This window comes from Protomyctophum bolini, assembly GCF_963924005.1.
Source record: "Protomyctophum bolini genome assembly, chromosome: 14".
NCBI lineage: Eukaryota > Metazoa > Chordata > Actinopteri > Myctophiformes > Myctophidae > Protomyctophum > Protomyctophum bolini.
This window is the reverse complement of record NC_137875.1, coordinates 29,306,956-29,320,185: the sequence shown is the minus strand read 5'-3', so window position 1 is coordinate 29,320,185 and position 13,230 is coordinate 29,306,956. Positions and strand designations below refer to the sequence as shown.

The window sequence follows — 13,230 nt, the reverse complement described above, 5'->3', positions numbered from 1 at the left end:
GGAGACTCTTTGTGTCTCCATAGGGAACCATTACAGTGGTGTTGCTTAGGACACCTACTGGTTGACATGAGTAATTACGTATACATACATTATACAAGTATTGTAAGTACTGTGCACTGGATTTGACACTAGATACAGCACCATCACCAGAGAGAATAGGATGAAAGAAATGTACATTGTAAAGTGCTTTGGATAAAGGCACTATATAAATGCACAATCTACCAATCTCTCCGTTGAGAGAGGGAGACAGTGGACATAAAACTTGTACAAATGAAATGTATCCATCTGAATCGACGACATTACTACAAGCTTCAGAGGATGTTAAAAATAATACATCCATCATGTCGTCCTCTCGCTTTCTCTGGTTTTCTGTATTAAACGACATCAGCGCGTGCGTGCGTGTGTGTGTGTGTGTGTGTGTGAGCGCACGCTGTTGGATTATGTAACTGGCAGTGAACAGATTTCTGTGAAGATTTCTCTGAAGTTTCAGAGGTTGTTAAAAGTTCAGAAACACACTTCTTCTTCACTCACTGCAATGAGTTCTTCTGCTACCCTGAAATATGAACCTTGTACAAGTTTAGATGGATGGATGGAGGTAAGAATGAGTCTGACAAGGGCAGGAGGGAGGGAGGGATGAAGTTGAAGTGCAGAGAGTGAGAGGGAGATGATGCCACTGGTGAGATGACAGGGGGGCATAGGGATGGACTGGTAAACAGGTGATAGAAAGAGATTGTGAAGGGTTGATGATCATTGGAATGAGTTCTTCTGCTACCCTGAAATATGAACCTTGTACAAGTTTAGATGGATGGATGGATGGATGGAGGAAAGAATTAGTCTGACAAGGGCAGGAGGGATGAAGTTGAATATGCAGAGAATTAGAGGTAGATGATGCCACGTGGTGAGATGACAGGGGGGCATAGGGATGGACTGGTAAACAGGTGATAGAAAGAGATTGTGAAGGGTTGATGAAGGCTAAGAGCAAGAGAGAGGCCAGGGAGTGAAGGATGCCATAGTCAGAGAAATAAAAGATGAAAAAAGAGAGAGCTGTGACTTTCTGAACCTCTATCAGTATTTCGACCTAATGGGCCACAATACTAGTGTAGTCTATCACTCATAACATGATACTTACTGTACATACAAAAGGCAGGACACAGCCTCTCATAACAAGAGTATACTGTAGCACCCATATTTCACTCTCACACTACCATACACACCCACAGGCATCCCCCCCCCCCCCCCCTTACATTGCTCGTCTAGATTAGTTTATTCCTCCGTGTGCGCGCGCGCGTGTGTGTGTGTTTGTGTACCAGATGACACCGTACATCGACCTGTTAGAAATCTTATATTAGCCTCATTCCTCTCGCCTGGTGCAAATGTACAATGACAACTAGACAGGGATAAAATAGCCAATGCGAACGACAAATATGAATTGTTTTTTTTGTCTCCACCAGGCCGAAGGCATGGGGGGAGAGTATGTTTTGCACTCTGTCCGTGTGTGTCCGTCCGTCCGTCCGTCTGTGTACAGCTAATCTCCAGCACCGTTAACCCGGACGATGCCAAATTATGCAGTCACACTCCCTGGATGCCAACGATGAACCTCTGCCCCAAATTTTCCAGAATGGCCTGTTATAGCACCACCAGGAGGCCGACTTTTGAAGGGGAAAAAAATCCTCCACATTCTGTCCAAAAATCCCACAAATCGTTACACACTATCGCTATAGTCATGTGTTCAAGCCGGATCTGTCCAATATTTCATATTCCATCCTAATTGGCAAAAAGAAATTGTAACAAAAAGCCTCAAATCATGCACGCAGCATGCAATTTACGTGAAATCTTTCACAGACTTTCCTACTAGGCTGAGGAATATATCCCACCCTTTTCACATTGGCCTGTTATAGCACCACCAACAGGTGGATTTTTGCAAAACACATTTTTAGAACAAAATGCCTCAAATCATCCAATTGCCAACCAAGGCGTAAGAAGAAATGGCTGGTGGAGACCTGTGACCAGAGGGGCACTTTATCTTGTTTCACTATGGACTCCCCAAGTCCGTATATATATGTACGTCGACGCTAGGTGGCGTCATATCCCAAGTCTGTATATATACATACCCCAACGTATACTCCGTCTATATAATGGTTGATGCCTACGGAAGCCTTTAACATTGGTCCGGTTCCTATAGCAACGCCCCACCGTTCCAACTATGTGATTGCAAATATATTCACAATGCAAGGCAGTTGAAAGGAGGATTTTCAAACCGCCAAAAGTCGGATTCTTGGATCGCTTGGTGGACTTTTTGCCATCCACATTTCGGATGAAATTTGTGCCTCTCGGATTCTAATCCGATTTGAATCAAAACAAGTATTTTTACAGCCAGTTTTGGTCGCGGCGTCGCAAGTCATGATTGCAAGGTTTATGTTTCAGATTACTTAGATATGTGATCCGCTAGATTTGACGTTGGTGGCTTTCAGTTTCGGTTCACGGACCTGGGGTCATTTTTGTCTCAAGCAAATCCACTCAGAATGGAAGGTATGGCAGAGGCTACAATAATTAATTAATAGCTGGCTACAGAAGTGTTAATGAGCCAAGTGTCCTCGTGTTCAGGTGCATGTCCCTGGACCATTTTTCCCTCCTGGTTGGCAGCTCCATATCCTTGTGGAAAAATCCTGAATTACATTTTGAGATATCACGTGTGCAATCGGACCATTACTATTTTGAGCCCATTATAATTTTGAGATATATAGAGTGTGAATGGAAACGTTGGCCTCATAACACTAGATGAAAAGCCATATAGTCACCAAAATCAGTGCTGCCAGACAGACATTGAACCTTCTGTGTACAGTATGTGTGTTCTGAGTCTGACCTCCATTAGGGCCGGGATCCGGGTGTCCCAGGCTGATGCCGCCCCAACAGTTTCCACTCCATCCTCTCTCCCTCTTCCCCCTCAGTTTTTTCCTCTTCTCCCACTCGTCTCTCTGTCGCACTGCATTCAGATAATAGAAGGAGATTAAAAATATTGTTTTCACACTTTTAGAGATTATCCCTGGTCACAATAGGGCCATACCTGACCCTAGATGACAATTCTTTTTGTGTATTTTATGCCAAAATACCTAAAAGTCAAATTTGGATTACTTCCTGTCAAAAGCAAACTACTGCGTGATGACAAGGACTCTTATGAATATATATTAATCTTGATTTCATTTAACATTGTGATTCCCATAACTGGCAATTAGGGAGCCACTCTTGGGCCGCTATGTTCTTTATGAAACTCAAAATGACAGCCAGACGGTGTATTACTCGTTTTAAACAAACAGTACATTTAAATATGTCTATGAAAACATGTGAGGTGAAAAACAGGCAATAAACAAGTCTCAGTCAGAACTGCTGCCATCTCTACAAACGAGAGAGAAATAGCTGCACTGGTCTGCTCAGCGTCTCTATTGTTCCCATGGCCCGAGGTAACAGGCGGTAGGGTGCTACTGTCTTAATGTCTTTAGCGAATTCAGGATATGGAACAAAGACAAGCATTCACATTTTAGTGAAATTTTAAAGAGCATATTTTTACATCACATAGCACTAAACCAATTACTAGATTAATTTGCAATCCTAAGCAATGTGTATTGCAACTGTACTATTTCTGCATTACTGCTCTATCTGTGAGAGTAGTTTAAAAGGTTAGAAGGTGAGTAGTTGTGCGAGTGTGTGTGTGTACCTAGATCAGCCCGCATCTCCAGCTGTTCAGCCTCTGCTCTACGTGACATGGACTGCACTGCTCCTGCCTTCACCACTGGAGCATTCAGACCAGGCCACAGGAAACCACCATGGCCTGGATGGGGGGAGAGAGAGAGAGAGAGAGAGAGAGAGAGAGAGAGAGGACAATATTTTGGGAAATGAACAGTAAAAAGCGCAACTGTTCTCGATAAACCTTGCCACAGCAGGACGTCTGGTCAATGCATTTTGTTTTCAGCCATGATGGAAAATAATATTCACATGCGCCAGTGAGAACGGCTGCGTTCATTCACTTTAAGTTTCAAGTGTTATACAGTAGATGGTCTCCCTGTGCTGCTCAGTGACTGCCCACTGCTCCTAATAGTTGAGTGAGTTAAATGCAGAGCAGAGGACAAATTTCCACATGGAACTAACTTCACTTTATCTATCTATAAATGCACCACGTCTCTGTGTGTACATCTGTAATCAAAGTAACTCGAGAACCGTTCGCCCCACCAACCCTTGAGTTGGTGGGATACATCGTTGTCCAGAACCAGCACAAAACCCTCTGCCTGGGATCTGGACAGGGCCCAAATTAGCCAATTGATCACACCTGATTACATACATGGAGATGGCTTGTTCTGACATCGCAATGATGTTCTGACATCTGCATAGACACCATAATTGGTCATGCCTGACAAATAGCTCCATATCCCTTTATGACCATATTATGGTCATAAAAGGGACACAGACATAATAAATGGATGGGGCATTCATTTTCAACTTGCATCGTTCCAAGTAGGCCACTAGCCTAAGGCCAGTGCCCAATGGGCACCGCTCTAGTTACAGGTACATCAATTCTAAATAATTGTATTCACTGCTCTAAAATCTGATCCTGCACTGACATAACACAGCCAAACAGATAGTGATGCTTTGACAACATTATTCTCAATCTCAACTTTCATGCCAATAAGACGCATCAAACTTAATTGAGCCGAGACTGAAAGAGAGCTTATCTCTAACAGAGATGAGTAATGAATGTAATCATTGCAGTGTAATGAATATTCTATAAGTAGACTGTCATGTACTGTAGCTAGATAACTGCCCATCGGTACAGTCATTAGCATCAGTTAGCTGCTCCAACTTCAGACAGGCTGAAAGACAGACAGAAGAATGGAAAAACAGAGGACAGACAAAGTGAAAGAAAGGAGTTATAATAGGTATTAGAGACACATGGAGAGAGTCTCACCTTCTCCGATAATCTGTCCTCTGTTGAGGTCTCTCTTCAATTTGCGTTTGGACCTCTTCCCTCGGCCCTTCTTGTTCCCGGCCCCTGATTCAGCCATCACACCTTTCCACAGCTCCTCCGCTGTTACTGTACAGACACACACGCACAAACGGGGCAGAATTGATCGTCAACACATAGTATTGATTCTTCTTCTAAGATGTTGTTTCAAACAAAACACCCCATAAGCTACACGGTCCCTGACAATACACAAAATGGAGGATTTACAAAGCCAGAGTGAGTTTAAAAGCCTGCCAGAGAGCTCACAATATCAACGGCTCCACTGTTGCCCAAGATCATGGAGTGAACATTATGCATGCATATTTCTTTCAGCTTATACATACATAGTCTTGAACATTTTAAATAAATGAGAAGGGATGGAGTTAAGAGGGTTGGAGAGGGAAAGAGTGATAGAGATGTCACAGAGAGGGAGGCATGCTTTATAATGTACAAATTGAGCTCAACAGTTCAAAAGGACTTCAAACCAGGTTCAAATAAGTTCAATGAGTCATACTTAAATCTCCACTCTTCAGAGAACCATGGTCTGAGGGAAATCAGATTCAGAACTCCACCCCCATTTAAAATTCACCAGAACAGCTCAGGGTCTCTTTCTGCATAATGTTCCCATTTTAGGGGGAATAAAATAAATGGCTGTCCCAGTTCTTCAAAAGCATTCTCTCCATTTTGTAAATTACATTCCTAGGAGACCAAGTTAGAGTTCCAAATTTCCATCAGTTCCGTTTACTCATCATATGGAATTAGATAACAAAAAGATCAGAGTAGTAGACACACATGCACAAAACCAGACAGAAAAAGGCAGGCAACACACAGGCACACAAACTTCGTAATGTGAACAGTCACTACATAATTTAGATTGTGGCCTATTAATTAACAAAGCACAAAAGTACGCAATCAGTATGTTCATTAAACACACACATGCAATATGCACATACAGTATGCTAATTAACACACTCAATCTCACAGCCTAAACTGTTTGTTGGATGATATGTTAATTAATATACTAGGCATCATAATGGGATAGACTCAGAGTATTAGAGAGACAGTTCCAAATGAGGCTTTGTTTGGTTGACACACACACACACACACACACACACACACAATTTTTCCTGCCTTACACAATGAAACAGTACATGATATGACAGCTAGTGTGCTGAGCACATCAGGATGGCATATATCTTCCCTCCTCCGTTTTCTTCTTCCCAGTCTCTCTCCTCCTACAGTATACACTAGCATACACTATACAGAACAATCCAATGAAGTAGAATAGCCAAAATAACATAAATATTTCATTGCTATTAGCATATTCATAATGTTGTTAAGCAGAAAACCACACACTAGGCTGAAAGACAAACACTTTCAGAGTTGTTCACATAACACTGCATTTTTGTGTGTAGAAAGACCATTAGATGGGTAGTAAGACTGTCACTGAAAAACTTATCTGAAATAAACAAACTAGTCCATACACAGGGATGGGTGCACCCAGAATAGAAACGGCAGGAGTACATTCCTCCCGGTGGGAGCTCCTCAGACCTCAATTAAATTAAATGCAAAGGGCTTTATTGGCATGAGAAAACATACGTTTACATTGCCAAAGCAGAAAGAACAACACAACAATACAGTAATACAATCAAAACAAAAATTTGAAAGTCAGAATCTTCAATAGATCAATTGACCTCACTGGCAGGTAAGCCAGCATGGGACAATACAATAGCAGTGGCAACCAGGCACGGCGATACTGGCTGCACGTTACAGCGCACAGCCACAGACTTATTTGCTGTCAACAGTTGTTAGCACTGCAGACTCTGTCGCAGTCGGGTAAAGTTGCGTTTTGATTCTTTGAACAGTCAAAACAAGACATAAGATAAAGAACCACAGACACTTTCAAAAGAGAGCGCAAGATAGATGGAGTACAGGTGGCATTGGAAATGGCAACAGAAGAGCTCCATCTACACTTTGAGTTGACTGGAGCCTGGAGGTGAGTGAAGTTGCATGAAAGACAACAGTAAAGAGGGACACATGCCCAGTGCCACATTAACTTTACCACTTGAACTGAAAAATGAAATTAATAAATGAAAAAGACTTTCCCGAAACCCGAAGCTGTCCCATTCATTGTCACAGCCACAGGCAGGCACAACTACAGCTCCATCTCAAAGAATTAGAATCTTTTGTAAAAGTTAATTTTCTTCCGTAATATAATTCAGAAAGTGAAACTTTCATATATTCTCAATTCATTGTGCATAAAGTGAAGTATAAACCCTTTTTTGGTTTTAATCTTGATGATTATGGTGTACAGCTGAAAAATCCTATCTCAACAATTTTTTTTTTTTTTTTTTTTTTTTTAAACATATGTTTATTGATTTTCTTTACAGTACAAAGAAGTATTTTCAAAACAATTGACATATATTTCCCCCCCCCCCCCCCACATCCCCATGGCAGCACAAATACAAACAAAATCTTATCACAAAATGTTTTGACAACAATACATACAGAACAAAAATTAATAAATAATGACAAAACGAAAAATAAAACGAAAATAAAACACATTACATACATCACAGTTCCCTACCCCCACCCCACAGCTGACTACCCCAGTTAACCACTATACATCCAAAGCCTCTTCTATCTCAACAAATTAGAATATTTTACGACACCACTAAAATAAATGTCGACCATCTGAAAAGTATATTAGTATGCAGTCTGGGCTACTTTTGAACAAATTATTTCATCAATGTGGCGTGGCATGGAGGTGATCAGCCTGTGGCACTGTTGAGATGTTATGGAAGCCCAGGTTTGTCAGCCGTACATTAATTTGCATTGTTGAGTCTCATGTCTCACACCTTCCTCTTAACAATACAACCTAGATTTTTTGTGGGGTTCAGGTCAGACCAGTTGGCTGGTCAGTTAAGCACAGTAATACCATGGTCAGTACACCAATTACTAGTAGTATTGACTTCATACATTAATATACTTTTCAGATGGTCGACATTTCTTGTTTAAATTTTTTTTTTCTAAAATATTCTAATTTGTTGATAGGATTTTTTGATTTTCATGAGCTGTACGCCATAATCATCAAGATTAAAACAAAAAAAGGTTTTAAATACTTCACTTTATGCACAATGAATTGAGAATAAATATGAAAGTTTCACTTTTTGAATTATATTAGGGGAAAAAATGAACTTTTACACAATATTCTAATTCATTGAGCTGTATACGAGTAGCAGCCTACACCTTACACTCCTACAGTATTTCGATTAGCTCCGTTTGGAAGTGGTCATTTGCGGTCCCGTTCGGCACGTTCCACATTCCAGCCGCCAGTGACAACACAGTCAGCCATGTGTGGTAAGGGATAATTGGCACAAAACTGCAAAAATAATTGGCTACTCAAAATATGTCCGGAAGGGAGAGACACACTAACAACAGCATAACAGGTAATTATCTCCAACTGAGAGAGAAAGAAAGAGAAATCAAGATATAGAGGTGGTGTGGACATTTCTTTGATGTTTATGACAACTCTTGACATGCCTGTTTAACATATGTTGTCTCTGAGATCTTCAAAGAAAAATAGGTCGACTTTCCCCAAATTGGTGACAGTGTTGGGCAATGGCTACTGAATTTGAAGAGCTGACTTCCTCCAGTCACAAACATGACTTAGGTGACCTTTACATGAGAAAGCTTTACTGTTCAAGCTTCATTCGAATCCTAATGCACATCAAAGAACAGCATTCTACTCCGACCAAAAACAGGGGTTTCGCTTCGCTTCCAATCGCACTTGATTACGATTCGGTGCAGGTGTGAATGCAATCCGCAGCAAATAAAGGAAATGAAGCAAACAATGTGCCGGGTGAGGAGCTAAACACAGTTGGAGACGGAGAAGGCATATTTTACGCAGCGCAAAGATGTCCCGTTACCGTGGATAGACGTGGTCGAATGAGGCGGGAGAGAGAGAGAGAGAGATCCAGTCCCCGACGGCACGATACATGCACGTTATGAGTATAATTTTAACACCATAGATTTCACTGAACACATTGAATAAGGTCCCTGCTGCGTTTCCAATTGCTGCGGATGACAGTGCAGTGTGAAGGCAAACCGCAGCAAATTAAATATGCAAGAATCCCAACTTCTTCAACTTGGTTTTTGATCTGATCGGCATTGTATAAATATACAATGCCGATCAGATCAAAAACCAAGTAAAACCAAGAAAAAACTGCAAACTACACTTGATCAAAAAGCGGTGGATCGTACTCAGAATTAAAAGTCGATCATGTTTCATATGCCTCAATGACAGACATTTTGGCAATAGGGGCACAGAGAACCACAGAGAACGCCTTTTGAGCTGTAATCGTCAATCTGCCATGCATTTCTATGGGATGCAATCCTCTTTCCAGTTTGGCAATCCGGTATTTAAGACCCAAAGTTGAATTGTTATTGAGAAGTGAGAAGTCCATGTTTACAATGTTTCAGCTAAGCCAAGTCACTGAGGCAATGGAGCAATACAAGAAAACTATATTGACTAATATTTCTGAGTGCAACCCTCCACTTTTTGATTTGTTTAACAGTTTATTAGAATAACACACCACAGAGGTAACAAAAGGTTTCCCATAAAATGAACACATATTTTAAAAGCCTATTGCCACCACTGTAAAAAGTGGTTATCTCAATTTAGAACAAAGCTCTTTGTTTGACACTTACGTTTGTTGAAGAAGCTGCTATGTCTGATTTGCTGCCATGCTGCAGTTGGGGCCAGTGGAACTACAGGGCTCTTTTGGAGGGACACTACTGAGGTGTGCCTGGTCAAGTGGAGCTGGAGAGCTCCCCCTATGCGATTGAATGGTACTGCACATAAAGAACAAATGCAAAGAAACATTGTACCGGTATATGAAAATAAAGTATTGCTAAGATACATACATGTAGCACACAGCATGGGCATTTGTATTTACATAGGAGGAAGCATGTGCATACTGCATACATTCATTCACAGAAGAACATCAGTCCGAGTCTCCAAGAGGAGGTATTATAACATAAAATTCAACTTTTTCAATTTCTTTTGTGTTTTTGGGGCTCCCATGTGTGTTTTCTATCCCCACAAATAACCAATTTTGAACAATCAGGCCTTCATGTCATATGGGTGTTTTAATGGAAATTGCTCTCAGAAACAGCTCGACTGATTTTGGCCTCATCGTGATGTCATCAATGTCACCCTACTTTGTATAATTCCTCCTTTTCTTCAGTCTTCAGTTGCACATTTGCATTTCCACTTTGTTTACAATGTCCACCATTGTTGATTTTCCAAGCTGGCATGGAATGGAAACAAGCCTGGTTGTATCTAGCATGAGTATTATAATGACTAAAATATTAAATAATCTGCATATCAGCACCCTCTCCACCTCAGGACAGTGTGGTACTGCAGCTAAAACTGCTTTCAAAGTCCAGAAAGAATTGACAAGGCCTGCTTATATCAGAGTGGTGATTGAGGCTCAAACCATTAGAAATAACTTTGAGGGACATAGACAATATGATTAATAAATATTAAAAGCAGTTTTAAAATGCATGTTATTTGCGCTTTAAGCATTAGTCTTAGTACAGTGACTTCTACCTGAACAAGCCATAAATACAAGGGACTGGTAACTGGTAGCCAGGGAGCCACAGACCCAAAAGCTCAAGGAATAAAGATTAACCTGTGATGTCATGACATACTTTTTATTTGTGTTTTTTCTATTCACTTGGTCATTAAGGTCCACAGGATGAGTGGTCTGCTCTGCTGGAAACATTTCGAAAAAAAAGTTATGGCCATTTCCATTTTTGTATACCACACCATAGACAACGAATATAAGGCAAAAAATTCCAAATGTCATCATACTTTAAGTAGCATGTGTACAGTCATGATTCTGAATGCATTCCAAGCATTAGTTTTGAACGTACACAAGGAGTGTTTTTCATGCAAAACTAATGCTTGGAATGGATTCAGAATCATGAAAACCCCCTAGTTAGTAGTTACATGCTGCTACTTAAAGCATGATGACATTTGGAAGTTTTTGCCTTATATACTGTAGAGGTTGTCCATGGTGTCAAAATGTAAAGAATGGCCATGACTTTCTTTCGCAATGTTTCTGGCAGAGCAGACCACTCATTCCATGGACCTTAATGACCAAATTAATAGAAATAAACACAAATAAAAAGTATGTCATGACATCACAGGTCCTTTTGGGTGACTGGCTCCACGGCTACAGGTATGGTCAGTTATAAGTTCACATAAGTCCAGTGAATTAATGATTATCTGATTATACTATGTACAGTAACTTACATGGGCCTGGTCTACAAGATGTTCTACAACCCTAAGATACCCATGTACCTGTAAGGTATACAGGTACATGGGTATCTTAGTTTGGAAGCACTCGTCGAAGTCACTATGAACGGCCCTGCGTACCACCTGTTTCGAATTTGCACATAATACAGGAGGCAGCAGCGCTACCCGTTAAAAAAAACGAGTGCTTTCAAACTGCAACACTTGGAAAAAGAATCACATGCACATAAATTCTTGACAGAAAGTAGCTCATAACATGTCTATGGTGGATTTGGAACAGCAATGTCCGTGTTCACCTATGTGACGTTAATGAGCACCAGTATATGACTATGAGTACCAGTAGGGGCGCTGTTGTGCCAGAAACAGAGAGAGGGATAGTGCTGCACTGTTGACTGCTAATGAGAGAGAGAGCAGATTGAAAGAGGATAATTCAAGCTTGGCCTAGAGCTTAAATGTTGGTGAGTTTAACGTTGTTTAATACAAGCCGATCGCAAACGCAAGTTGAATGAATGGGTAGTCAATGGAGGGTATTGCAACTCTAGATTCATCCCATTATAAAAATAATCTAGAGTTGCAAATTTCGCTCCTATGCCACTAAAATGTGGAATGCCCTACCAACGGCAATTAAGAAATGTGAATCCCTAGGCTCCTTCAAAACCACTCTCAAAGAGCACTTAAGGGCGGCTGCAATTCGAAACTGGCCCTTGTAAAAAAAAATAAGTTTTGGATGGAGCTAGCCCCTCCTATGTCAAGCTTTGAGGGTTTGTGTAAACACAAACATTGTGTTAACACAAACATTGTATGCCCAGCTTTGAGTGTTTGTGTAAACAAACATTGTACACAAAAGTGAGGACACAAATTGTGATTGGCCGGTGTGATTGGGTGGGCCAGTCCAGTGATTATGATGATTCTTTCATAGAAGTGTATATTTGTACGTCTCCAATGTCAGAACATTTTCAATTCATCAGAACTTGATTAATTGAAAATGGATGACCCTGATGTAAACAATAAGTCTTAGTGCTTTTTTATGTTTTTATCTTCATAGCAGTTCTTGTATTGACTTTTGTTTGGTTTGAAATGTACCCATTCTACAAACTGAATCAATAATTTTCGTGCCCGGACACAGCTAGAGACACACACAGCTCTTGACATCTGTACTGTGGAAAGGATATGAGGACAGATTTTGCATTAAGATTTCCACTTATATTTGCCAAACGTGGTGTCTCTTATATGTATGCACTGGTGGTTTCCAGGGAGATATGTATTCTTTATTTTTGTATCCCATCATGTGTTTTGGATCATAACTCTTTAAATTTAGGGTACAAACGTAACGACATAATTATGTTCTTTCCTAGCCCTGAAACATGACTGTCATGAGCGTCATGTGAACCATGGCTAGTTGTAGTAGGTAGTATATGAACTAAAACAACGAAAAGCCTGGCAGTTTTAGGGATGCTCGGTTAAGGCAGCAGCGCGTAGCCCCGATCGACACTCTGCCTCGTTACCGTTAGTTAGCCATATTTTGCAGGACAGCTAACAATGTTTATATATAATGGTGCAGAACAGATACAGATCCTGATTTACCGTACATGACAATGGTGTATAACGTATGCTACAGTATGAATTATACGGATAAATCTCACCTCCGAACGTAACGCGGAGGGCACAGCACATCCGTATGGACGCTGCCATCTTGGAGTTGTGACGTCCGAAAGGGTCCTTCCGAATCCGAAGTGCTAAACTCAGATACGCCTGTTCAGAAATCAGACAGTACTCACAGTCACAGCAGACGATTGAGGTGGAAGGACGAAGGATGTTTTGGGTATGTGAATGAAAAACGGCCATTATTTATGAGAATACTGCATATTTTAACACACACACACACACACACACACACAATTCAATTCAAAGGGCT

General features: G+C 40.8%; 1 protein-coding gene across 1 annotated transcript in view; it reads right to left on the bottom strand.

The window, feature by feature from the left end:
* Positions 1-13,013, bottom strand: part of LOC308328190 (small ribosomal subunit protein uS5m-like) — a 32,257-nt gene extending 19,244 nt beyond the window's left edge. The window contains exons 1-5 of the mRNA XM_080781926.1: positions 12,959-13,013; positions 9,704-9,847; positions 4,958-5,083; positions 3,713-3,826; positions 2,864-2,983 (exon numbers count right to left, since the gene is read on the bottom strand). Coding sequence (XP_080638052.1) covers positions 2,864-2,983; positions 3,713-3,826; positions 4,958-5,083; positions 9,704-9,847; positions 12,959-13,007 — 553 coding nt within the window. The 5' untranslated portion in view covers positions 13,008-13,013. The remainder of the gene's footprint in view (positions 1-2,863; positions 2,984-3,712; positions 3,827-4,957; positions 5,084-9,703; positions 9,848-12,958) is intronic.
* Between the last annotated feature and the right edge of the window lie 217 nt (positions 13,014-13,230).